Source organism: Drosophila busckii, chromosome 2L (assembly GCF_011750605.1).
Source record: "Drosophila busckii strain San Diego stock center, stock number 13000-0081.31 chromosome 2L, ASM1175060v1, whole genome shotgun sequence".
NCBI classification, from domain to species: domain Eukaryota; kingdom Metazoa; phylum Arthropoda; class Insecta; order Diptera; family Drosophilidae; genus Drosophila; species Drosophila busckii.
The window spans coordinates 8,448,299-8,476,150 of NC_046604.1; the positions used below are offsets into that span (position 1 = coordinate 8,448,299).

The following is a 27,852-nucleotide window of genomic DNA, read 5'->3' on the forward strand; positions in this document are numbered from 1 at the left end:
TGCAAAGCTAATTATTTCAATGATTCAATACTCTTAAATATGAGCAATTGTTTTCTTAAATTGAAGAAACCATTTATTAGCTTCGCTACCCCAAATATGCCAGCGCGTATTTTTAATAATTCTACTCGACCTGTGCTAGAAATTGCGTATCCCTAAATTGATGCAGAAAAGGTCAGTTGAATGATAAGGGGAAAGGGCGCAGACACAGCTGTCACCGACGACTGCGACGAATTCAACTTTGTCAGCCGCAGAGTAACAAATCACCATGCGAGGGGTTAGCAGAGCGGGCAGAGAAGAGAGAAAAGTGCACCCTGACCGCCCCACCCCCTCAAACCAAAACCACTCTAAAAGTTGGTGTAAGAAAAACTAAAACGCTTCGCTTAAAAATTGCGCAGTGTTTGTGTCGTGCGGGCAGCATAAACAAAATGACATAAACAGACGTCAAAGTTGGCTGAGGTGGTCGTGCTGCTCTGGTGTGTGGGTGGGGTGGGGGTGGGTCACGTTTGTGCGCTTCCAAGTCCTTGCACGAGTGTGCAAATCCCAAGCACTGAGCAACAAAAGTAAAGCTGCTGAAAAAGAAACGTACAAATAATATCCACATCCATGCGACGCAAATTGTATTTTTCTCTTCTATGCTTCTTTTTTTCCACACACACACACACAGACACACACACACATATATATAAATATTTTTTTGCTGGCTTGTTGTTGTTTGTGTGCATGTCCGTCGTCCTATGTCCTGTGCTCGTTCCAATTGCTGGCAACAACTGGCGGCCCGCTGCCGCTGTCACGCGTTCATGCCCACACGCACACACACACACACACAGACACGCAATACATGGAGAGCTTACACGCCTTCGCACGCGTCGCACGAAAGCACGAAACCAATTTGAGCACCCACATTCTCTCTCACCCAATTAGTCGCACACACACACACTAACAGTCTCTCCCACTCTGATACTCACCCACACCCCACACCATTCCGCCTGGCGTTCGCTTCGTCGTGTCGTTATCCTCGCGCGCACGCTGCACAGTTTTTGTTGTTGTCAACATTGTTGTTGTTGTTGTTGCCCTTTTGCCATCATCAACGCCATCAGTAGCGCAAGTTGTGCGGCAGCTCAGCCACAAAAACAGCAGCAGCAGCAACAACAACAATCATTTTTGCCATAGACGTACATATGTGTGTGTGTGTGTGTATTTGCCAACGTCGACGACCAACAAGCGACACGATAATCTCGCACGTCGCATTTTTAGTTGCCGCACCCAACCACGCTCCCACCCACAGCCACAGCCGACGTCAGTCCCAGCTCGTCCTGGCAGTAAGCCAAATGTGGCAAGTAGCTACGGCTGCCTTTGCCTTTGCCCCGCAGCACCCCCAAAAAGTGTGTGGGTGGTCCGGGGTTGGGCTTGGGTTTTAGGTTGCACGCCCTGGCAGAGGCGAGCTACCGACAAATGCTTTCGAATTGCCATGACAATCAAAATGCTTACAGGTACAGTGGTACAAGTGCTACAAATTTGGGCTGCAAAAAATAAAATTGCAGAACGCTTAACTATTTAACATTTTTTGCTTTAATTGCAGCTTTTTCATTCAAGTCTTTTACGCTTTTGCACCACTGTTGACTGCGACACAAGTGCGACAATATCAACAAGCAAAGTCGCCCAGGCTTGTGCCTGACGACGCGCCCATCAGACACACTTCAGTTCAGGCTGTCATTTCGTTTTACTCCGGCTATGTGTGTCTGTTTATTATCGCCTGGCAACTCAGTCAACCCCCAACTCACTCCCGGCGGCAGCCTCGACCCCAAAATGACAACAGAACTTAGTCTTTCGCTTTGCAGAGTGCACAGTGGTGCAAGTGCATAGCTCTGCGACTATTTTAAATGTTTAGCATAGAGAAAAGAGCAGCGCTTATATAATATTTTATTTCTTTTATTTATGAAAAACTTTATTTTTATTATTATTATTTAATGGCACACTGTGCTCTGGCAGTCTAATGCTGCCGTTGCCGCCAAAGACAAATAAAAAATATATACATACATACTTATATATATATATATATATGTATGTATGCATGTGTATATAGAAAAACTGGCACGGAAGCATGTTGACGCTGGCGGCATTTTGCGTCACATAACGACGTCGATGACTGCCCTGCTCAGCATCGTATCGTCGTTTCGTCCTGGCTCAACGTTTTGCCAGCCAGTCATTCGCGGCAACGTACTTTTGAAGTTTGAGCTAAGTGACATGCTGTTTATTGTTGAAGGGTGTTAGAATGGCGCTCCCCGGCGTGCTCGCGCGCTCGCTCAACCAGTTGATTTGTGGAGCGAGAAATTATCATGCCAAGCCCGAGTACCGCACGCGCGCCCTCGCTCGTGAGCCGTACACGGCAAGCAAATATTTACATCCAGCTGGTTGCGGCTCCGGCAACCGTTACCCAACTTATGCAGGCGACAATCGTAAATTCCAACAATTGCGTGCTCATTTTTGGTCTACATACTACTACGATATGTATGCAGATGCCTTAACTGCATATGTCTATATAAAATACGATATGCATATGTTTTCGAGGGAATAGCTAGAGCATTGAGTACTTGAAATCGTGTGAAACTATCTTTTGACTCTTTAATAGATATTTTCTACATTTAAATTCAAAACTCTAGCTATAATTTATTTAGAAAAACACTAGAATTGATTATCTAAAGTAAACTCTTGTTTAATTATAAAATATATTATAAATGTATATTATTTCATATTTTTTAACAAAAAGTATTTATATATTTTTATTGCTCCTTATTTTCGCCAAGTTGCAACTGCATGATTTGCTTGCTTAATTTTCTGTAGCATACTTATTGAGGCTAAGCAATCATAATTTGAATTGTTGTCGTTGTTGTTGCTGCTGTTGCTGCTGCAAAAAGGTTAACTGCAGCGCAATTTTTGTGCAGTGTAGCATTTCACTTTATTCGCACTGAAGCTAAAGGACCTCTGTTCACGCCATGCCATGCTGCCAGCAAACATACAAACAGGACAACGGACAAGTGCCACAGCCTGAGCTCTGTGCCTGACTGCCGCTGCCATTGTAGCTATGTACACCATGGGTGTGTGCTTGTCGACGACGACGAGACGCCAAAGTTGCCGGTTGTGGCAACTGCTGCGTCTGCCGCAGGCCAAGCCCGCAATGCGGGGGTGCGCCAAGCAAGAGGCGAGGCAAACGAACACAGAGAAAAAGCAAAAAAGAGTAGAAAAAAAACAAGGCAGAAACCCCAGTGCTGCCGTTGTTAGTCCGTCCGTTATGTCCATGGCACGTACTTTAGAAATTCCATGCAGATGTGCGCCGCACGCCGAGACGTGTGTTTTGATTTTCTGGCAACAACAACAATAGCAGCAACAACATACGAAAAAAAAGGACGACGAGCCAAAGCCAAAGCTCAACGAACGAGCGAGCTGTGCACAAACCCCTTGCCCGCTCTTCTCCACTTCTCCACACTTTCAGTTAAAGAAAAACAAGCATCAGTGTGCAGCACTTGGCTGGTTAGAGTTGGTTACGGCTGGCTGTGTGTGTATGTATGTGTGTGTGTGTGTGTGTGCTTGTGTGTGGGTGGCTGAGCAATGGCAATGGCAACAGCAACAGCAACGCACGAAAGAGCATCCAAGCGAGCAAACCGTGAAAAAGTGTCGACAAAAAACAGCAAACGCCACCTACATTTTACCCCACGCGGCCCCCTCAGCAGCAATTGTAGCAACAACAACCACAATAACGAGACTCGACAGCAACTGGCAATGGCAATAGCAACAGCAACTGGCAGGCAGCAGCAGCAGCAGCTGCGCTGCTTGGTGTGAGTAACGAGCCACGCGAACGCAAAAGCGCCTTTGCCTTCTGCCTGACTGCCGCCTCGGTTTGTGCCTTGACTGGTTGCTGGTTGCTGGTTGGGGTGTCATCCAGCACTAACGGAATAATTGCTGGCAACTCCAACACTCCAGCACACACTCCACACTCCAAAACGGAAGCCAGACGTGCAGGCGGCGGCGACGGCGGCGGCAGCAGCTTGTGTTGGCTGATTTGGCACTAACACACTCGCACACCCTCATACACACACACACACATACTAACAAGTAGAGAGCCCAGCAGGAAGCGCGTGCTGAAATATATACTGAAAATTTGCTTATTTGTGGGTAGTTTAGAGACAAATAAAATAAATACTAAATAATAGTTGCGTTATGTAGAATAATTTCAAATGTCAACAAATTGAGTAAATCTTCAATTTTTTTAAGTTTAATGTTACATAAATTAATTCTAAATATTTATTTAATGTAGTTGCAACAAATATTAATTTGAATTTTAATAAAAGGTTGCAAACAAATGATTTGTATTTGAATTTTTTTTTTATTATTTTTACCTGAAACTTCAACTCAACTTGACCCTTTGATAATCATCAGCCTAATTGAAAACGAGTTAAGCTACATTTTAAATTTGCATTCTTTTTGCTCTTTAGACACGTTTTTGTCAATTTTTGCTGCTCTATTCAGCTCAGAAATGTCAAGTAATCTAGAAACTATTTTCCTAGCATATCTCTATACAATGCAGCAACTGCAACTAGTTTCCGTTGCTCACACAAGCTATAAAGCTGTTGTTGTTGTTTTTCCATTTCTTTATGTGTGTGTGTGTGTGTGCTGGCGCTATGGGCCAATCTTAATCTGCAACATACCAAAATTTCCTGCTGGGAGCACACACAATCGCACAAAGGTCGCGCCACAGGCTGACTGGAGATCCTTAATGTGCTGGCATGGGCGTGTGTGTACGCGTGACTATGCACGTGTGTGTGTGTGTGTGTGTGTGTGTCTGTGTATTTATTGTGGGTGTGGAAGCTCTGTAGCTGTCTAACACGCCATGTCCATGTGGTGTTGGCGTGTGTCGTCGTCTGAAATGTTGCTGCTGTAGTTGTTGCTGTTGTTGTCAGTAACAGTTGTTGTTGCTGCTGCTGCTGCTGCTACTGCTGCTGCTGCTAGTGATGTTGTTGGCACTGTCGCTGTAATAGGCATTCCGTCGCTGCTTTAGCTGCTGGCTGCCTTTGAGTTTGGGCATTGGCATGGCTTTTTAGCCGCAATGCGCGTCGTTGGCAAGCAACGTTTGCTGTTGTGGCATGAGTTCGGTTCGGCACGTCCGCTCATTCATCCGTTTGGGACTTCAGCAACGGCCCCTTCACGCCCCGTCTCTCGGACTGCTTTAGTTGGTTACATGAGAAAACTTTGCCAACTGAAGACATGGCGGGGCTGGCGGCACGAACGAACAAGCGAGCTGCTCGGACAAGCGGACAGCTGGGGACGGACTTTGCTGTTGTTTCCGCTGGGGCATAAATGGATGGCTGGTCGTCTGTTGCCCGGACTGAACCAGCGAGTGGCGGTGGCAATGTCTGATTGTTAGTTGGATTTGGCCAGCATGAAGCCAGCAACAGGACGGGACGGGGAGCGTGAGCGGGAACGAGGACAAGGACTGTAGCAAGGGCAGGCGTTGTTGTTGCTGTTGCTGTTGCCGTTGCCACTTGCCAGCTATAGAAAATTGTCATAGGAATCATCATCGGCTTCGTTAGATGTGGCCTCAGTGGTAATTGTGGGACATTTTGTTGCCACCATTTTGTGCGCACAGCCCACAGCCCACACACACACACTCAACACAATGACTGCGTCTGATTGCGCGTCATGGCAGCTTTGTTGTGGGAAAGAAGTCTGGGGCTTTAGCATCTACTGTGTGCTTTGGAGCTGCGGAGATAAACGTTGAAAGCATTGGCCGTCGCCAGCGGGCAGGTGGCTTATGGCTGTGGTGTTTGTGATTGGGCAACTGGGTTCGCTCCTGAGGCTTTTATGTATGCGTAACTTTTTATGCACGCGTCCCGGGTCGTACTCCGGCCTCTCTCTGTCTGTCTGTCTGTCTCTCTGTCTGTCAGCCTGCCTGCCTGCGTGCCTGTCACAGGTGCTGGCTTCTGTTGTTTTATGGGTGTGGAGCTGGGGTGTCTGTTCGTGTATGTGTGTGTGTGTGTCCGTAATAGCTAAAGAATTACATACTCACACTAAATTGGCTGAAACAGGAAGCGTAGTCGTTGCTTCATTAAGCAGAATTTCAGATGAGGCTAGACAATGAGCGTGCTGGCGCAGAGTGGGCCACATGGCCTGTAATTGCATGTGTGTGTGTGTTTGTGTATGTGTGACATTCAGTCGTGGGTTATGCTTATACGCATTTTTTTTATATGCAAATGCGTCTGTATGTAGCTGAATTTTTTATATATGGATAAATAGCGTTTATACCAAAAAGTGGACTTGCCATATGCTATTCGATCGAAATAGTAGGAGTAAATATATACAGCTAAAAGCTTTAGGAAGAGCATTTATTTAGTATGGCATTTTATATAATTCAATAATTCATTTAATATCGGCTTTGAGCAGTCGACTGAGAGAAAATTAAAATTCGCACATTTGTATGAAATACCTAAGACTAAAATATATTTGGATAAGGCCCAAAGCAAGACCACACTTGAATTAATAATACAGCATTTGCTAAGGGTATTTTGAAATAAAACATGACCACCTTTTAATATATTGCGTATACGTACTAATAAATGCCTTAGAAGTATGCTACAGTTTATTGTCTGAGCTTAGCATGGAAATAAGTTGTAATAATCACTTTGTCCGCGTGTAGGCAATAAAGATGGATAAGAAAAGAGCTAAAAGCAAATCAAATTTAGTTTGAAGTGCATAATTGAGTAATAGGTTTAGTTTAAATACTACGTCAATAATGTTTATAGCATTTCAAACTTAGTTTAGCCGTGCTCTCATATATGGCTAAGTAGACAGCTAATGTTGCTTATGAAGCGTTTTATCTGTCTCAATTATAAGCAGCAATTACGCATCTGCTGCTGATGAAGCGTTTATTATATTTTTTCAAATTGGCTGGCAAAACAGGTCGCTATAAAAACGCTGTGAAAAGTATTCAAAAAGGGTGTCAAACGCAATTGTAAGAGGGAAACCATAAAATAATTGCCACCGCGGTTAGAGCTATGTACATATCTGCATTTTTCCAGCTTGTTGTTATGCACACACGCACGCGTTTCAATGCAGACATCCAGAGAAAAACCCACGCGGCGCCTTTGTGTGTAGGCAAAGCAAAAATGTTTGTAGCGTCAACGTGGCAGGTCAGGTCATGCTTATTGGGTGGCGGCACGAGTGGCGCCCCATGCCGCATACCACACACAAAAGCCGTCAAAAGTGCGAGTCAACGCTAAGTTAACGGCTTTCTTTCTCAAATATATATGTATGTTTTTTATTTTTATTTTTTCTCACTTTTTAACAGTTGCTATCCGCCAATTGCCGTCGGCATGCGGCAAAAAGTTCTATGAGCTCAATTTGTGGTTTTTTTAGTCATGCGGGAGGTGGTTTTGTTTATTGTTGCAGAGGCGCCACAAGCAAGCTCTTCAAGGGGCCCTGAATGAGTTGGAGGAGGAGGAGGAGGAGGAGGCATAAGCATGAACTCCCACTTGTCGTCTGGGTCTGGTTAACCTTTTTGTCAAGTAGGCATCTTGCTGGCGGAGACAATTTTTAAATTTATAATTTAAGAGCAGCAGCAAAGGTTGCAGCTGTTGCGGCTGTGGCTGCGGCTTGTTCTTGTTGTTGTTGTGTATTAGAGCAGTTGCCGGTAAAAACTTTCAACACTCGCCTGGCTGCCTGCGACCACAAAAAAAAAGCAAGCAGACAAGCTGCTCACTCAGAAATGCCAACAGCAACACACAAACCCCCCAAGTGGCGACCCCAAAATCCCAAAAGCGTACAAGCGACACGCGCCTGGGTCTTCTGGTCTGACTTGTTTGCCAGAACGCCAGGCGCACCAGGCTCACCAGGCAGAGGCAAAATGTCGACGACAGACCGCTGCTGCTGCCGCTGCCGCAGCCGCTGCGAGGCCAACATTAGCATTGAAGTGTGCAAACGACGCCGACGGCAGCGCCACCCACAGACACTCACACGTATACAAAAGCATGCATACCAAAAAAAAAAAAAAACTGAAAGCAAAAAAAAACAAAATAGAAGAGAGAAGAGCAGTCAGGCGTCGAGGCTCTCACACCAGCGCTGAAGCCCTCACGCAAATTTCAATTTTTTTCACGCCACTGGCTCTAGCTCTTGCCCTCCGCCTTTGCCACATTGCGGTCGTGTGCGCAGGCGACAAAATTGTCGTTGGCGTTAGCGTAATGCAAATGCGTCAGCTTGTTTTTTTGATTAGCAAGCAAAACAAACTGCAATACACTTTATATTGTGTTTAAAATTCTTTTTTATAAATAAATTTGAGTTGCTTGTATATTGTTTGGGACATTTTTGTCTGCTGCACCGAATGCCATGCTGCCTGTTTTCGAAGCACGCGCCAGGACACAACCGCACATTGACACACACACATACATACAGGCAAACAAAAAAGCACACACACACACACACACATAGTACGTGCTTTTGCTCCCCGCCGTGTGGCGCACTTCCTTTGATTTAGTCATTTTTCTCTCTTTAGCCGACAACCAACAAGCCATGTGGCCATGTGCCTGCAAACCGTTAGTTGCCAGTCAGCAGTCACCAGTCGCAACTTGGCAGTGTGTGAAAGGTTTTTCCCCTCGACACCCGAACGCTTATAATTCTTTCTTGCTCGCTCGCACTCGCTCTCGCTCTTTATTTTTTGCTTATTTTGCTGGCTTGCCTTTTTGCCCTTTTTTGCTGTTGTTGTTGTTTGATTTTCATTTCTGTTTTGCTAGCACTACCTTTTGCTTTTGTTGCTGTTGTTGTTGTTGTTGTTGCTGTTGTTGGGGCTGACGATGAAGTATTACTTTGGCCGTGCGCTTTTGACTGCTGTGCATAACCATAAGCTGCTTTTTATGCCAAGTCGTTTGCTAACGGTTTGCATTGGGCCAAAGCGAATTTCTTTTTTCCTTTTACCCTCAGCTGGGTGATAATGAAACACAAATGTTATCGATACGATCAGCATTGAAACCTAAGCGCAGCCCATATGCTAAAGTCATCTAAACAGCACTTGTGACGAACACACACACACACACATACACATGCATGTTAACTTGACGCCGTTTGTGCAGTCAAGCAACAGCCGGTGCGGTGCGCTCCTGTATAGCTATAAACGATTTATGTGTATGCTTTTGAAGGCCAAGCGCCACATGATTTCTCTTACGAAAGCCACATACTAACTACCCTATATCCTCATCGTCCACATCTTGCCCCATGCCCCGCACAATAATGGCGGCATTCAAGTCAGCGTCAGCGTCAGCGTCAGCGTCAGCGTTGAGCTCAGTAATTTTACAGACTGCGGCATCAGCTAGCCAAGCACACGGGCCAAGTGGACGCTTGGCTGCGCTTTAGTCTGTGGGCGGAGCAGGGTGGGGCTGCCTGTGGTTGTGTATTAAACTTTTCAATGGCAACTGTAAAAGTGCAGCATGGCTAACGCTTAGACAGTTCGACAGCTTAGACATCATATGGCTCTAAACATGACAGCAAATACATTCACCCACCCGAACACACACAAGCGAGCAGGTGCTTATGTGTGTGTTTGTGTGTGTGTGTTTGAGCTTAGTACTAATTAGCTGTTTTTCGCTTTGGCTGATCGCTCAGTGCGTAACAGTAGCTGCTTTGTTGTTGTGCTAAGCCTAATTGCAAACATTGCTGACATTTTTTGTAGCATATCTTTTGGGGCATTCACAGCTATCACCTATCTCTTTTGCACTTGTGCGACTCAATCATGCATTGAAGTAATTGTTTTGCTAAATATTTGTTCAACTTTAATTTTGATTTAAAATTCTTGTTGTGTTTTTGCCTTGCATTGATCGAAATCTGTGAATTCTGATACGCATATCTACAATTTGTGCCTTTTGTTGCCATCAACGTCAATGCTGACGCCGTGATAGTCTCCCATTCTATTTAACATTTGCTCCAACCGTTACGCTTTGCCTGTTTGCCACCTCAAACCAATGGCGTATTTATCTAATAGTCCCTGCTGCTGCTGATGCTGCTGCTGCTGTCAGAATGGTCTACGTCTGGTGCAGATGCCCCCTGCTACAGGAATTGCTGTCGCCTGGCTTATTATTTGCCACGACTGCTGTGGCGCTAAAGTTTCGCCTCGTTGGTGTTATGATTTCAATGTGGGTAGCTCGAACGACACAGCCCCACGCACAAACGCCTTCCCAGCCCAGCTGCAGCCCTCTTCCTCCTTCTAACCTTCCAACAGCAGCCGTCATCGTCAGCATCTACACGCACACACACACACACACACACGCATACACAAATACCCAACTCCTGGCAAACACCCACACCACACCAGCCCTAAGGCCGCAACCATAGCTAACTCGCTGGCTGCCTGATGGCGTTTTGCGCACCACACTACACCACAAGAGAAATTAGCGTACAGTAATTTTTGTTTAACGGATTATTAAATATTATAATTTTTTCAATGCCACAGAGTCGAGCTGAAGCTAAAATGAAATAATATTTGGTTTGGAAACTACTTTTCCATAGTCGATATAAAATAAATGAAATTATAGAAATTTCTCTGTATTTTGTGTGAGATTAAATTAAACTTTTATGCAGTAAATTAATAAATTCAATTCAATCTATCACTCTATTATCTTTTTAAATATTGTTTAATTTATTTAGATTTTTAATATATTTTTATCTAACTAACTAAGTAACATTCACATTTTTCTACTGGTGTATTCTATTTGTGCCTAAACGAATTGATTTGTATGCCACTGTATATATGCGTGTGTATGTGTGTGTTGCGAGGTTTTTGTGAGTGTCTGTGTGGGGCGCGCGCGTACGTGCGAACTTTGTGTGCTCGCCAAAGCCAGACATGGTCACGCCGTCTGTCCCTCTGCCCGTTCGTCCGACTGTCGTTGGCGGCACGTCGACTGGCTGACATTTGCCGCATTTGCCAACGCTCAACGCCCCACCACCCACAACTGGCAACATGCCGCCATCGTAGTCGTCATCGTCGTTAAAGCTTTGCTGCCAGTCTTTCTCCATCCATGTGTGCGTCTGTGTGTGTGTGCGAATGCTTGTGTATGTATGTATGGGTGTGTGTGTGCGCAACCATTACCACAACCACCATTAACGTGCCAGGCAGGCAGCCAGCCAGCCAGGCGTTGCTGTTGCTGTTGCCGCCGTTGTTGCTGTTGCTGTTGCTCTTGTTGTTCTTGTTCTTGTTTTTATTGTTGGTTGACTCCAATCTGCTTTGGTTGCTGCTGCGCCACACGATTCTGGCAATGGCGCTGGCCAAGCCAAGCCAAGCCATTCAGTCGGGAAATTTTGTACGAGCTATGCACACACGGCGGGCGTCATAAGCGGCGACGGCAGCGACGGCGGCACTAACCAAAGTAAAAACGAAAAGTCGTAGTACCTTTCACGTTCACGTTCACGCTTACCGCCAGCTACTCTACTGTGCTCTGCTCTGCTCTGCTCTGTTCAGTTCAGTTCTGTTCAGTTTAGTTCGCTTCGGTTTAGCTTTCAGTGGTTTGGCTTTCAGTATTCGGCGTAATCTCGGGCAGTACGGACGTGTTGGTGTTGCGCTCCGCTACAATTTGTTGCACGACTTTATCGTAACTAGAAAGACGTAAATTTTGTTCGCACTCTCGCGACTTTGGAATTTCTTGTGCTAATGCAAAATCACCAGCGGCAAAGCTGAGCATCATTTTGAAATTAAAAAAACAAGTTTTTGTGTTCATTTACGCGTGTGACGAATTCATTTGAATTCTGTAAAAATGACAAAATGACAGCAAAACGTGATAAGGATTACAACAAAAATAAATCTACAGCGGGTAAAAATATTTTATTCAACAATTGTTAAGCATGAGTGGTTCAATGATTAAAATATATAATTATAAACAAAAGTGTATACAAACATGAATATAACAATCAGATTAATAAACATAGTTATTGTCTTTCTTGATGAGAGGCTGATTCTAAATAAAATGAAAACTTAAAATAATATATATGAAGTCTCAATATATTAAATAAACACTTCAGGCATGAAATTAAATATGTTTCTAATTATGAACAAATAAAAACTATAAATATATATGCTAAGCTTAAATCTATGGAAGCCATTTTAAGATTGATTACCAGGCGGTTTTATTAAAGCCTTTGCTTCAGTTTTAATTTGATACAAATAAAAGATTTTACTACAATAATTGAGTGTCCTTATTCATATGTTTTTAAGCGATAGCATAAAATTGATAGCATAAATACATAAATGTGGGCTTTTATTTTAGACTTAGCGGTACCATAAATAAATATTTATATTGCTGCATTTAGTGAATTATGAAGAGCGAATTAAATAAATATTTGCATATATTCCTGTTCTTTTTAATTTAAATATTTTTTTTCGATTTTTAATGTAATTTGATTTGATTAGGTGTCGGATTCTCCGCGTCAAGTTCAACAAATGGCGGCGCTATCAAATCGATTGGGCTGGTGAGCTCGTCACAAAATGTAAGCTCGTCGCAGGACATTAGCAAGCGAACGAACAAACCACTCATGGAGAAGCGACGACGTGCCCGCATTAACCAAAGCCTGGCCATATTGAAGGCCCTCATCTTGGAGTCCACCAAGAATCAGAATGCAAAGAACGGCGATGGTCAAGCCAAGCATACGAAATTAGAGAAGGCCGACATTTTGGAGCTGACAGTGCGACACTTTCAGCGCCATCGCAATTTGGATGATCCATGTAAGTAGCCTCGAGCACCAGCGGCTTGTAAATGACCAAAGCTGATGATGCATCTACTAATGTCGCCCGCAGCTGTAAACAAGTATAGAGCGGGCTATACGGACTGTGCAAGGGAAGTGGCGCGTTATTTGGCGACGCCAGAGCCGCCGCCTTTGGGTAATATGCCCACACTGGCGGAGCCGGGCTCAAAGGCGCGTCTGCTGCGTCATTTGGATCAATGCATAGCCGAGATTGATGTGGAGATTTGCCCGCAAACCAGCAATGCCAACTTTGCCGAGAGTCCCAACAGCAGCACCAATTGCTACGATCTAAACTCTGCTGCCAATCTGCTCAAGAAATCCACTGCACAGTCACAGCCCGAAGAGCATTCGTTGGATTACAGCAGTCAAGACTCTAATCCGCTAGACTACAGCAAAGGACTCAAGCTGACAGACGCTGCGCTAATAGCGCCGCAGTCCACACCCACAATGGCGCCACAGGATGAAAACAACAATCGTGGCCAGCTGCCGCCCACAGCACAAGCGCCGGCAGTTGCCACGCCAACAGCAGCAGCAGCAGTAGCAGCAGTAAATGGTGTTGCCACTGAGCTGAGCTACGACAGCGAAGCCAACAAACTGGTCTGCGTCAACGTGCTGGAACAATATAAACAGCAGTTGAAGGAGGCGGGCGTAGCTGCCACCAACAATGGCGTGCTGGTGTTGCCACCTCACTATGTGCAACTGGCGGCGGCTTTGGGGTTGAGCGCTCAGCCCATGGTGGATCCCATAGCTACGCGCACAGACTTCGAGCGTCTGATAGAGCTGCAGCGCCTGCAGCCGCATTTGGCGGGCAAGCTGAGTCCCAACTTTGCCGGCAGCTTGGAGGCGGCGCATGTGGCAGCTGCGGCAGCCGCTGCTTATGCCAATAGCGTTGCTGGCAACAGCACTGTGGCCACGGCTATGCTCACAGAGCGGCCCGCCTCTGTGGCCTCCTCTATGGCGGCGGGTTCCGTTAGCTCGGGAGTATCCGACTTGAAGTCTGCGCCAGTTACGCAGCAGTCGTCGCCACGCTCAGAGAGCGGCATAGGCTCCAATTCCAATGAGCTGGAAACACTGGACGCCAGTCCACAGACAAGCAGTGCGGCCAGGCAAGCGCTGCGACTGCGGCAGGAAGAGGAGTATCGCGCCCAGCACTTAGCAGCCTGCCAGCAGGGCAGCGATGAGAGCATGTGGCGACCCTGGTAGACCCTAGTGGAGCTGGAGGAGACGGAGACGGCCTTGTACAGTACCGCTCGTTGGTATAGCTTTTATATACTAAGTATGCAAAACCTGTATTTATGTATGTAGACTGCGCTAGTTTATTGCTTTGTTATGATTGTTCGCCAACCCACTAACCCTAAAAATATATGTACTATGTACCACTTACATAAAAAATAAAAACTATTGTTAAGCCTGCTCGTACGATATATGGAAATTCAAACACGATGCATTTCACACTTGTGCCAATGCTAAGAAAGACTCTATAAATGATAACTAGCAAAACAAAATGTTTCAAACTATATGTGTAATTCCCTAAGCCCCCCTTCACCCGAAGACACTTGTGTTTCTCTTGTTTAAATACTAAAAAGAAAATTAAAAACTAAATATTCTTGTGTCAAGTGATTATATACGCTTACTAAACGGGCTTTCGTTTTTTGCCGAGCTATCTGACATAATTTGAATTTTATTTGTTATAATTTCTTAACTAACTACAAAATATAATTGCTTGCAAAATTGCATAAATAATATAGTTATTAAAAACTGAATATATATGTATATATAAATATTTAAAACGTGCATTTTAACAACATTAACTGTAAAAGACAACGTAGATTACTTTGATTTCATGCTTGTTAAAGATTTGCGTGGCGCCGATTGTCTTTGGCGTGCCAGGAATGTCTGTCCCGAGCCCATTAATAAGGCCAATTTCGAGTCTACCGCGTTAACACCTAATCTATAAAACGCTGTGGTCATCAGTTGCTCCTCCATGGTGCTTAGCTTAGCCTTCGATTCTTCCTCCACAGCATCAAAGCTCTTCTCCAACGGACCCGCATCGATTACTGCAAATATTCAGATTTAATTTGAATTTTAATATGTATTATTTTCGTTCCCATACCATTTGCTATGCGCGGATCTATGCTCTTGATGACTTCCTTCGCCTTCTCCACGCACTTGCGATATTTGTTTTCGTAAGCCAAGACCTCTTGATCCCTTGTGGCCAATGTGCTTTCCAGTTGAGTTACTTTGCACTGCATTGTAGACAACTTTTCGGAAGTTTCTTCGATTTGTAGCGCTAGCAACAAAGTAAAATGAAATTTGTAAAGTAAACAAAAATAAATTTTCTATTAATATGCTTACTTTTCTGTTCATTAAGTTCCATTAACTGTTTGAGCTGTTTGCTGAATTCACTTCTAAGAGAAACAAGTATATTAAAAAAGAATTAAACTAATTGTTATAGCACTTACTCCTTCAATATGGGATTATCACTTTGAGACGCATGGGATAAGGAGAGGATACGTTCATTCGCAGTCTTCAGTTGCTCACGCAGATTCTCGCAGCGTTTATTAGCATCGTCCAGCAATTGCTAGCAATAATTTAAAACTATAAGCAATCATTCATTTATTTGTTTAATAACTCAAACATACCGCTAAAGCTGTTTGACCGCCTTGTCCCTCTCTCAGCGCTTTGTTCTCAGCTTCCAGACGTTGTATCTTCTCCATCATAGCTGTGGGCTGCAATTCACGTGACACTGTAGTGCCGCTTAGGCTACCAGAATTCGTTGACAGCTGTCCACACTTGAGTTCATCGAATGCTTCAACGGCTTCATCGCGTTCCTTGAGCAAACTATCCTTGGCTCGTTGCAATGCAACATTTTTGCTTTCCAAATTTTTGTTATCAAACTCTAGCTTGACATTTTTGCTGCTCTCAACGTCCAGTTTGGCATGCAAATCTTGTATTTCCTTCTTGAACAGCTCAATTTGTCCTTTGGTGTTGGCATAACGCTTAGCATCCTCCTCAAATTGTGCATTTTGTTGTACATAGTCGGCGCTACGTTCCTCGAGCATCTTAACGTGTTTTTTCAAGTCGTTATAGTCCTCGAGCTTCTTTTTGTATGTGTCCAGCTGTGCCTCATATATTTTGAGCTTCTCATTTGATTCGCGTAGCACATCGACTTCATCTTTAAGCGTTGTAAGCTCAGCAGTGGATTTCTGAAAGCGTATAAGATAACTTAATAGGTTTGTATATATTTTCCAAGAGAGTACAAACCATAAGCTCATCAATGCGCTGTTGCATGTGCAATAAGTCAGCTTCCTGTTGTTGCGTTTTTATTTTCAGATCTTCACGCGTTCCTTCTGACTGTATGAGTTCCTCCTTTATTAACTCCAGTTGACGCCTTAAGGTATTAAGTATTCAGTTAGTAGAACGATAGCTAATGTGAAATTTAATTTAACAAACCTCAGCTCATTATAACGCACAGAACCCACTTGTATAGGTCCTATTGAGACACCATCATCGCCAATTGTGTTCAGCTCCAGCTTTGCAAATTCCTGCTGCACTTTTTGTAGCTCCTGTTGCAGATTAGTCTTCTCATCAATGAGCAGCAGCATTTTCTTTTCAGTTTCAAAGCATTTTTGTGCCATGGCATCGCGTTCATCTTGCAGCTGCAATTGCATTGTCTTGGCATTGCCGTCGAGCATGCCGCTCAGCGAATTGCGTGAAAGCGAACTGACCACGCCTCCTTCAGAGGTCTGGCGTGTCGATGATTCAAGCTCTTGCAATGCGCGCATAATATTCGCCTGCAGTTCCTCCTCCAGACACATAATCTCACATATGTACGACTGCTTCTTGGAACAGTTGACAGCGCAGCCCAACACGAGCTGCAACAGGCGCTCCAGCTCGTTGAGGTCACATTTTTCAGCTATGGCCTGCACATCCGGTCGCACAAAATCTTGTTGTAGCGTATAGTTAAGCACATCATTATAATACTCATAGACACCATCGACAACTTTTCTTAGATTACTCATACGCAAACGCCAATTGCCAGCGCTTGCTTTGATTTTAGATAGCCACGAATCTGTGAAAGTTTCTGGTGCGAACTGATGCAAAGCCTGAGCAAGTGCAACTCCATCTGCTAATTCCTCGGCGTTTGCATGCGGCGCATTCAAGTTAAGCGTCTTGAACCACTCCAATAAACTATAATACATTCCGTTTGGCGCTGACATTTCAACCAGAAAAAAATAACAACACTAAACAAAAAGTTACAAATTGTTTTCACAGAGAAAATTAGCAACAGCTGTTTGCCTATGTAATGTTAAATGAGCAATGTTACGGCACTGTTAACTTGAGTACTTTATGCGCGAAAGTATCGAAACACAAATACATTTTCAAATTGAATACAATTAAATTTAAGTCGTTAATAATTTATGTGTCTGTCATATTAAAATCAATAGCTGCTTGTATTGACTCATTTCCCTTAGTTAAGCATTTCTCCACCCACTTGAGCTTCTCATCTTGCTGCTTAATTTTATCCACAGGTGTCCAGCTTAAATCATATTCCAATCTATAGCTGCCTTTGAATGTCTGATCTACTGTTTGATTCCACTCCTAAAATAAATGCATAGTACTGTAGATAGGCCTGGATTTAGATTTGTTTTTACACTTACTTCTGGCGACAGCATGCTAAAATAGCTTTGACCTGTTGACCTTTGATAAAGATGATAGATATGGCCAGGCTTTTTAGTAAAATTACAGGCCGCACTATGTAGTTCCCGACTCTCATTAGACTCTTTCATTATTTCCATAGCCTGGGCTTGCAGCATTCGAATCTATAGTTAAGCAAATTTACAGAGGAGCTTAAGATTTACGTATTGCAGGACTAACCTGATCCAAAATGACAACCAGTTTCTGATTTGTGTTATTTCTTAGCATCTTATCGGCCGATTGAATTTCCTGTGCCAAATGAATTATATCCTCTGCCTCATGCTTGGAAACTCGCATAGGATCTACCTGGAACTGTGGGTTCCTCTCCACCAATTGTGCTGTGTTTTCAATTGGTAAACATGTGGATAAATATGAGCATCCATATTATGATTTTTGCGGTATTTACCTTTCTTGACAGCAGTTTCATATGTTAGATCAGTATCCATATCCATTGTAGCACCTCTTTTCATTACACACACATAAAAGGATAGATTAGTAAATTTATTCAGCGAGCAGGGAAATAGTTTTATTTACAATATACACAAACAAAAACGAACATATGCTTAGCGATGGCAAATAAAAAATATCGATAGTTACTTATGATACAATACTATCGAGAAAAGTGCGCTTATAATTGTTCTATTCAAAAATGTTACTTGAATGAAATTAAATTTAGTTTATTAAAACTAAGAATATATGTAAGTGTAGTGTGTTTAAAAATTCTAGTAAATGATTATGCTAAATTGTTAAAAATGGAACCTCGTTTTTTTTACTTTTATTAAGTAAAGCACTAGGCAATAGAAAACTGTATTGTTAGATGTTTTTCGAGTTGTTCAAAATTAAACAATGTACTATTGGAATCATTGAAGTAATTTCGGAAAATTATTAGTTGAGGCACTTCCTTATCCAGCATCCCAGCAGATATATGGGTCTTCAGTCCGCTAGTTATATCCAAGACTTAGACTTAGATCTGAAAGATCGGTTGCTTCCAATGTTTTCTTGCTATTCCTTATCCGCAGCCAACTTGTTAATAAGCTTTGACTTTAATTGTGTATAAAAAAGTTAAAGTGTATAAAAACTCGAAATATTGTTGTAAATTCTATTTATTTTCTTGCTAAAAAATTATATAATTTGCTTTCATTTGTGTGCAGATAAAGCACTGCTAACTTTATTATAGCTATTTTATGTTATGAGTGTTAAATTGTTTTTATTGTAATTCGTCATAATTTTCATATGCGTGGATTAGGTTTGAAATCATTGGCTGCTTGTAGATATCATAGACTGTTAGTTAGCGTTTTTATTTGTTGTTCATTTTTAATGCTGATATTGACATTCAATTAGTGTAAGTTCTTAAGTGTTTAAACAAAATGTTATAAAAAGTTGCCTGTTTTGGAATTTTCATTAAATGTTGCTTTTTATTTGCATGCTACTCTTCTAAAAAATATATTCAATAATATTAATACAAATAATTGTACATACAATATAAATTATTATATTAATAAATACCAACTTGCTATAGCATATATATAATATAATTCGTTAATAATACTTTCAACTGCCTGCGCAAATGCCTGCTCATAAAATGCAGCCAAAGTTTTCAAACTTGGCCATTGGCTTGTTAGTGTGTGTGTTTTAATAAAAAATACATAATCTTTCATATGTGTGTATATGTATATAATTATATAATTTTCACTTTCATTTTTGTTTTTATTAATTTTTAATGACTAGTAAACGTTCACTTATTGCAGTTGTTCTAAACTTTATGCCTCATCAAATTGAGTTTCCAATTACAAAGAGAAAATGCTTGTTGGTAAAAATACTATTGAGCATTTTGTTTTTCAGTTAGTTTTAGGTTTTAAACTTTAGTTTAGGAGTGTCAAAGTTGTTTAAGTGTATTCCAAATGGAGTTATAATTAGTATTTTTCGAAATGTTATTATCAAAGGGTTTGGAGGGCGTTTCGGCAATTCTATACTCTCAACTAAAATTGATTAAATTTTCAATTTTGTTATTTTTCTTTTGTTATGTTGGAAATGTTTTGGCAACCCCTAATTAAGTACGCGAACTATGCCCATAAAGTAAAAATTGGACTCAATCCAACAAACTCAATACTAATTTAATGCTCAGCTAAAAATAGTGCTTCCTCAATATGTAAATCCAACATCATCGTAAAGTAAGTAATGCTGCCTGTGAACCCTAAACGGTTCAGATCTACTCTCCACTATAAAGAGAGTAAATGTATATAAATTCAGTGCTTGTATACCTAATAATTACGTTTTTTACGTTTCTTATTTTTTTTTTTTTAGCATTTGTTGTTTGTTGTTCATCGTTGCGTGCGGCTTATTGTGTCTTGTTGTCTGGTGAGGTGGTGAAGTGGTGAAGTAAGCTGTGTGGCCATGGAATTGTTGCAAGTTCAAGTTCAATGTTTGCCTGGGGCTCAAGACAAGTTCCCAAATGCTTGTAATACTCTGTGTGCTGTGCAAATATGTTGACTCTCGTGTGATAAATTTTTCTTTTGTTTTTCATACAATTTTTGTTTTCAGTCTTTACGATTCACGGCTTTGTGCATTTTTTTTTTTCATTGAGTTAATCAGTTTACTCATCACTAGATGACCGATATAGCATTATAAATTATTTTTTGCTTGCATATGTTTTTTAGTATAGTGAAACTTTTAAGGTGAACGAACAAGCGTGAGAATATGTCAAACGTGTGTAAATAGTTGCGATGAGTTGGGGGCGGGGGGAAGAGCATTGCAAATGGTTGTAAATGGGTTTTATCTCCAGAGGGGGGCTACATATGTATACGCATACATGATTACAGTGCGATTATTATCAACGTTCATTAAAATATACTATATCCAAATTGGAAGAGGGGCAGTGTTGTGGCTCTTGGAACCAACGTTGCGTTTCGATACGTTCTCTCCTTATTGATCCAGCGAGGCGGTTTTCGTGCGTTTCCAAAGCGATTTGAATAGACCTTTCTTCTTAGCCTTGGGTGTGGTGCCGACGCTGCCGGCAGCATTATCCTTGCGACTGCTGCTCTCCTTGCGCTTGGTGGAACCTACAAAAGATTGTACTTAACTCAAGTTTCGGACAAATTGGTTTTAGTTCAAACTCACCCGTTTCAAATTCATAGGCATGCTTGCTATTGCTATCATCCATAGGCAGATCACTATAGGCCTTATGCTTGCGGTCCTTAGAGTGCTCTATGTATAAATTATAATTAAAATAAGTTAACTTAAGGCTTCTATCGCATGCAACTTACTCTTCTTGGTAATAAGCAAGCTGGTGACGCGTCGCAGCGCCTCTCGCGGCGATTTGTTCAAGAACGAGGGCGTCAAATTGGGCGGCAGTGTGAGTGGCTTACGTGATTGGCCCGTGCCGGACATGCCGGCCGGATTGTCCCAGACACGCACCGAGGCCAAGCGATCAATATTCTCCGTCGAGGCGGGACGCATGCTGCGCTGCTTGGGATACCAGCCACGTGCTGGTGCGCCCGTCATGCGCAGCATTTCATTGGAGGCTAAGGCATGATTAATGGAACGCTGGCGACAAATTTGCGCCGTGCCATAGGCGCCAGCTGTAAATAGTAAACAATGTAATATGGTTTTATGGCTTTGCTTGAGTTCAGGCACGTACCGCCTATGCCCAGTATGGAGTTGCCCATGTTAATGCTATTGGATGTGCTGGAGCGTGGCGCTGTGCGCGAACCGCTGACGGGCACGGGATCATTTTGGCGACGATATGGCGTACGTGGTATGTCACAGCTAAAAATGCGAATGCATCAATTATTTTTTAATTATTCAACTTTCAATTCAATTTTCAAGTTACCCTCTGGCAAATATGGGCGTTTCGGGAAGACTACAGGAGGTTTGCAAGCGATGCTCCTCGCGCGGTGACTGCTTCAGGCTACGCTTGGTGCCGTAGTTGATGTACCTGCGCTGATAGGAGCCCGTGCCGATCACAGAGCCGCCGCTGTCGCATGACCGTCGAGCTCATTGGCGGCTGCGGCAGCGGTGGCATGGTACCGAGACCAGTGGGAGTAGTGATGCCGCTTCCGCTGCTATAGCCGAAAAGCTTGGGCGAGCGTTTGCGATATTGCGAATCAATGCTCCAGGACTTCATGGTGTTGGCCGAATGTCCGCTGGCGCGATGAGGTGGCACCGCTGGTGGCGGTGGTGGTAAGCCCGGCAGTCCATCCGCAAAGCTGGCCGATTGATGAGCTGGCGCTGGTGGCGGCGGCAGCTCGTCGTTGAAATGACGCACTGCGGCCACATTGTCGCGACTGCGTCGCGTGTGGCTATTGCTATTGTGCACCACCGCTGCACCGCTGGCTGTGGCATGCACCTCGACGACAGTGGTGCCGCGATTAACGGGCACAGCAGCAACAGTTGTTGCCACTGCCGACGCTGGCAGCTCCAGCGGCTTGCGCGGCTCCACTGGCGATGGCGGCAAGGGCGCATCATAGTCAAATATATCCGGATTGGAGCTGGGCGGTGAGGGTGGCAGCGGTCCAAAGCCTACATTCTGGGACAGCAGCATCTCCTTGGCACTCTCCGACTTGTGCACGCCCGGACGAAATTCCAACACACGCTTGGCATGCAGCTCCGCCTCGGCAGCTGTGAGCGGCTGTGTGCCACCATTCTGGTGGCTGGTGGCATGCTGCTGCACCACCACGGGCATGTCGCCACGCAGCAAGGCACTTATGTTGTGCTCGATTTGCTTCAGAGGCGCACAGCCGTAGCTAAAGTCGGACAGCTCTTCGTCCTCCTCCAAAGTGGGCGCCAGATCGGTGTGAGGCGTGGTGGCAGTCGAAATGCGTTGCTCTAAAAAGAAAATGCTAGTAAACAAATAACAAATACTTTGGACTTTCAGCTTTTACCGTTGCCATTGTAGGTGAACATGTCGTAGCCATTGCCATTGAGACGCGCCTCATCGAACTCCTCACTGCTTGAGGTATTATCGGGCATGGACTCGGCACTCAAGCGCTTCTCCGTCAACATGGCCGTCTTACTCTTGATGGGCTTGTTGCCCAAATGCTCGGCGGCAATGTCCAGCGAGAGTTGCGCCCGCTGCGCTGCTGCCATCTCCAAGCAACGTCGTGTTTGCGCCGATTGCGCTTCACACTCCTTGTAGATGAAGTTCATCTCGGATGGCGCAGGCGGTGGCGGCAGCGGTGCCGACTCGCTGGGCTCGCTATCGCTGGTGTAGAACTCGTTGCTAATGGCGCCCGCACCCAGCGACGTGCGCGGTGGCTTCGGTATGCTAAACACTTCAGCCGCACGTGGCGGCTTCTTGGCGCCGGAGCGACGTATGACAAAGGTGCCCTTGCCCAGCATGCTCTGATCGTTGTAGATAAAGCTGTTGTTGAAATCAGCGAGATTGTTGGACTGTTGATGTTGTTGCTGTGGCTGCTGGAGAAGATAATGGAAAGTTGTAGATATCATATTAGTAAAATAATTACATTTGTTTTCATATAGAGAGACAACTTTATAAACTATTTAGGTGTTTTTCAATTTTAATTTTAATTTTGTAGACATTTAAATTCAATTTTTGAAAACTAATCTTTTTTTTTATTAATTTTACTAGCTATTTAACTATTTCAAGTGGAGAGATTTAATTTTTTTTTATAGGAATAAACATTTTTAATTAAGTCTGCTACTACCTCAAAAATGAATAAATTCATTTTCAATTAAAAAGTTATTTTATAGCTTTTTCTAAAAACAGTCTAACAACTATTTGATATCTTCTTGATAAATACCTCTGGAAGCTAAAGTATTGTAGACTTTTAATTATAACGGTATCAGTCAGCTTACCCTCTTAACAGCCGCCCCTGTTGACTTCTTCGAAGCCGTAGACTTCTTTTTATTGCTTTTAAAGTGTATCTCCCAGGCAACGCCATTCTGCTTGACGGGCGTCAGGTCTGTGGAGATGGTGGACTCCTCCAGCGAGTCCTCGGAATAGTCATCCACTGGCAGTTGCTTGGGCGTTGCCATATTAACATGCGATGCCGCTGGCGAAGCTTCACCACTCGATGTATGCGAACTCGATGACGTGGAGCTGGTGCTATTGGAATGCGGATTGAGCATGTGGCAGACCTCTTTGTGCTTCTCCACAGAGTTAAGCAAGCGCTTCGAGCGCGCACCCTCGCCCGATGCCTTAGCCGACGGTCCTGGATAGATTGTTACTGGATGCTCGTTCAACATTGGCTCCGGCAGCTTGGCTAAATTACCACGCAAGACGGCATTATGCACGGCACTAATGTCAATGCCCAGTGCGTTGCGTTCACCATTACAGCTGCCCGTGCGATTGGAGCATGGCCCGGTTGACAGGTTGCCTATATTAGTGGCTGCATGGTTGGTGGCACGAGCTCCGCAGCAAGGCAAGCTCGAGTAGTTGCTATTGGTGACGGGCGTTGAGTTGGCGCTGCGTGCTTTGGGCTAAAAAAAAACGGTAGTCGGGGTTGTAGTATAGGAAACGGGATTAATTGGTTTTCCATTAAGCAATGTGTGTGTGAGAGTGTTTGAGATTGTGTGTGTGTGTGTACTCACCAACGTTGTCTGTATGAGTGGCAGTGCTGCTTCCTGACTGTGCTCCGTCTCGGATAATTTAGTTAGGTTCTCGGCCGTGCCATCAACTTCATTGAAACTGCCCTCAGGCACGGTGTCTGTGCTGGGCGTTTGGGGCACATCCTCGGAGTCTTTCTTGGACATGCTGCAACGCAAAAAGTGCCAAAGAGTTCGTTAGCTCAAGCCATACAAATTAAGTATCACGTGGTTGTGTAACTAACTAACCTAAGCATGTGCTCAAGACTTTACTTTATGCTCTACTAAATAATTTAAAGTATTGGTTTTATGTTTTAAATGGTCATTAAGTGTAGTTAAAGTTAGTTATAAATATATAGTTAGTCGAGTTATTCAAACTTTGTAGACATTATGACTATAAAAATAAGTGAAATATAGACTTAAGTATCGAGATTTATTGATAATGATGTTATTATTTATTTTTAATTATTAACTATATAAATTTAAAGAACCTTAGACTTCAATGCTGATATTTTAGATGTTTTGAACGACTCAATCAATGGGAATGGGACTTTATATTAAAGTTTTAAAAATTTGTGTGTTGTTGTTTATTTTTGAATAATGAACTTAGGTGTTTACGAATCAACGATAAACGTTTGTAGAGTTTATTGGAAAACTTTTGGTATAATCCGTAACCTTAGTGTTAAATTAGGATTTACTTACTTTTTACGACTCAGACTCATGTAGCCGTCGTCCTCCGATTGATTCTCTCCACTATTACTATGCAAGGCCACCGGTTTCGTTGTTGCCTCCTCGAACTCTGATATTATATCGTCGAGCACTTTGATGGGCTCAGGTATATCATCCATAGAAATAGGCTCTAGTGACTGCGGCTCCAGCGTTGCTAATGGCAGAGCCAGTTGCACTTGCTCACTGCAAAATCAAAAAACGAAATGAAATGAAAATACAATTAGGTTCGTTGGCTTTGAGCTTGGAGCGAGCGCAGTTCCCAGCGCGCAGAGCTCTGCGCTTGGTTACAATTTGAATTTGATTCATTCGGGGGCTTGCGACATACTTTTGCTTTTGTTCATCGCCAGTTGTTGCCGCTGTCGTCGCATCCACAGTATCCAACGCTGCGGGCTCGGACTCTGCTTCAACCTCAGCCTCAGCCTCAATCGCAGCATTAGCTGACATATCAGCTGGCGCAGCAGCCTCCGTCGCTGCTTCCGTCTCGGCCTCTGGTTCCACCGCCTCCAGTTCCAACGCCTCCACAGAATCGCGTGCTCTACACGATTCAGGTGTTGTTGCCATTATGCGATTTTCATTGAAAGCGAGTACGAGGCGCTGCGACTGCTATTTTTTATTTTCTTCTGCTCTGCGCTTTGCGTTTTTCTGTTTTATTTTGCTCTTTCGTTGATTATGAAAATATAATCAATGCGCCCACAGTTTTCGCTGCCACTGTCGCTGCCGCTGCTGCTGCGACGTCGCTGCTGCTGCGCTGCTGCTCTTCTTTGTTGTCGGCTATTTCAATTTTCATCTATGCAATGTGTGAAAGTGATTGGCGTTTTTTTCAGGTCATTAAATTCGTCATCAAAATGGTTTAGTTATGCAGCTGCAGAGAGACAGAGAGAGGGAAGGAATGAAGAGATTTGTTTATTGTTGTAATACACGCTCTCATAAACAAAATGTTCGCCATAATGGTAAGCCGATTAAATCGAGTTTTTTTTAGGATGGGGCACGTAATCCGTAATTTTAATAAGTAATTAATATTGATTTTGACTGACAAAATGGCCAATTACGATTACGATGCTATTCGTTGAATATAAGTATGTACATAACTATTTATTTTACCATGCAGACAATAGACGTTTATATTGCAGGCAATATTTAGTTTTTATCCATCATTTATCTACATAATCGTAATCGCTCAACATTACACAGTAGCCCAAAAGCTAATGCTATGGAAAGTCAACCGCAAATTTTATTTATATTAACCCACAAAGAAATGGGGTTCATGGATACAGCAATTTGAGTTCAGTTTACACAATTGCGGAATTATAAATACAAGTGAAAATAAACACAAATATTTGCATTACAAGAGTCTTACTATAAGGTTTCCTATAAACTGAGGTGTCATGAACAAATAATTTTTTTTTGTTAGCTTTGCTGATAAAGATCTACCGACCCCCCTGTAGCACTCATTTTCATTTATTTTTCATTCTATTTGGCCAATAAAATATTGCATTGATTTTTTCGCTGGAGGTGTGAAAATAGTGTGACTAGTGTGAGAGAGTTTGTAAGTGTTAGTGTAAGCAAAACTATTCTCACACTCTTTGAATACAGTTTTCTCACTCCTTTTTGTTGCTTTGCTTCACCTCCTTTGCTTCTACTCCCACACACGCTCTCGTTCGCGTTGCCGTATCTTCATTCATATTTTCTATACACTTTGTTTGTAGAGAGGAGTTATGCGCATTCACAAACACACATTACACACACAAAAACTGACAGATTAGCCTGCTTCTCGCCCACTTCCACTTCCACTCGTGCTCACGCACACGCACACGTACTCACATTTTATAAGGTGCTATATATAAACATGTCATACATACAAACATTTGCATTGCTTAGGCTTTGTTTTTTTTTTTTTTTTTTGCAAATGCATACAATAATTTGAGAATAAGAAACTTTTTCTGTTGGTTGGCCTAAAAACGCAATTTGAACGGATGCAGCTGCAACAATGCTAGAAAAGTTTTCAATATTTAAGTTTCTAATACGGGAAAAATTCATTTCCGGTCTTATCGGCAACTATTCATAAAGCCGCAGTTCGAATCGAAATTGCAATTGCAATTGCAACTTTTCAAGCCACCCAACCACCTACACAGCCAAGCAGACAGTGCTGCCGACAGACAAGAGCAAGCTTCAACTTTGTCTAACTGTAAAATTTACTGCGGCCGTCTTTGCCTTTACGGAATATAAAGTTGCCTGGCGTCGCGCCGTCACAGGGAGTCTGGAATCGATTTTTTCATATGCAGACGCACACACACTCACACTTACGAACTCCAACTCACGCACACATAGACAATGGGAACATTTGAAGTGGCTTTTTTCTGTTTTTCGCTGGCTTTGCCTAATAATTACAGTTAAAAGCTTTTACTGTCAAAAGGTCAAATCAGAAATCTTCCAATTGGAAATCTTGCTAAATATAGCAAAAACAGTTGGCGTGAGTGTGCGCGAGAGCAAGACAGACGACCGACCCCACCGGGGGCTGGTGTAATGACAGACGAAGCGGCGGCGATGACAAAAACAGACGGCAAACTTCCGAAAACAAGAGAATTCTATTCGCATTTTGCAATTTGCTTATGAATTACATTCACATCTACATTTATACATATGCATGCACACAAGCATACATTCGCACACACACACACACTTATGTGTATGTATATAATTCCAATCAGAGTACATATACACCAATTTACATACTGATACATTGCCTTATTGGTTGCTTCTGCTCGTTTTAGCAATTTGTTGACTATTTTTGTCGAATTTTTATTTGATTTAATTAAATTATGTACGAAGCACTAACACACACACTCACACACATGCTTCGCATTCGCACATACCTGTATAAAAACAAGCTTTTCGGCATTTGCGTTGAAATTATTGAAAACACACTTAACGCATTTAACCAAAAAATAAATATTACATTTCGCTTATTTATTTTTATTAAAAATTGTTCATTGTTGCTTACAGTGCATGCGCGGCACACGTTCTTCTAGCTTCGCGTTTCTGATAAGAACTGGGGGTTGTGTTGTTCTGTTAACCGTAATAACAGCAGAAACAAACAGTAATGCTGCTGTTGAA

The 27,852-nt window shown here is 43.0% G+C and overlaps 4 protein-coding genes across 4 annotated transcripts; 1 reads left to right on the top strand and 3 right to left on the bottom strand.

Moving 5' to 3' along the window:
- The first annotated feature begins 11,273 nt into the window (after window positions 1-11,273).
- LOC108599542 lies at window positions 11,274-14,423 on the top strand. The gene is made up of 3 exons (XM_017986430.2): window positions 11,274-11,840; window positions 12,437-12,748; window positions 12,821-14,423. Exons 1-3 carry the CDS (start codon window positions 11,792-11,794, stop codon window positions 13,969-13,971), a joined length of 1,512 nt encoding a protein of 503 aa, XP_017841919.1. The 5' UTR covers window positions 11,274-11,791; the 3' UTR covers window positions 13,972-14,423.
- A 120-nt stretch (window positions 14,424-14,543) lies between these two features.
- On the bottom strand, window positions 14,544-16,988 carry LOC108596254 (protein hook). Its single transcript, XM_017981811.2, has 7 exons — window positions 16,222-16,988; window positions 16,033-16,159; window positions 15,411-15,974; window positions 15,231-15,349; window positions 15,124-15,176; window positions 14,882-15,058; window positions 14,544-14,825 (listed from the first exon to the last, which is right to left on the bottom strand). The coding sequence occupies exons 1-7, from the start codon at window positions 16,986-16,988 to the stop codon at window positions 14,599-14,601; spliced, it is 2,034 nt and encodes a 677-aa protein (XP_017837300.1). The 3' UTR covers window positions 14,544-14,598.
- Window positions 16,989-17,093: 105 nt separating this feature from the next.
- Window positions 17,094-18,017, bottom strand: LOC108596262 (uncharacterized protein C1orf50 homolog). The gene is made up of 4 exons (XM_017981823.2): window positions 17,873-18,017; window positions 17,647-17,804; window positions 17,430-17,591; window positions 17,094-17,370 (listed from the first exon to the last, which is right to left on the bottom strand). The coding sequence occupies exons 1-4, from the start codon at window positions 17,934-17,936 to the stop codon at window positions 17,188-17,190; spliced, it is 567 nt and encodes a 188-aa protein (XP_017837312.2). The 5' UTR covers window positions 17,937-18,017; the 3' UTR covers window positions 17,094-17,187.
- A 1,738-nt stretch (window positions 18,018-19,755) lies between these two features.
- Window positions 19,756-27,793, bottom strand: LOC108608233. Its single transcript, XM_017999518.2, is given in 12 exon segments — window positions 19,756-20,525; window positions 20,584-20,670; window positions 20,730-21,044; window positions 21,104-21,231; window positions 21,296-21,435; window positions 21,437-22,290; window positions 22,347-22,878; window positions 23,281-23,904; window positions 24,016-24,178; window positions 24,712-24,921; window positions 25,064-25,600; window positions 27,740-27,793. Coding segments are annotated over 11 exon segments (3,426 nt in total). The 5' UTR covers window positions 25,300-25,600; window positions 27,740-27,793; the 3' UTR covers window positions 19,756-20,388.
- Window positions 27,794-27,852: the final 59 nt, after the last annotated feature.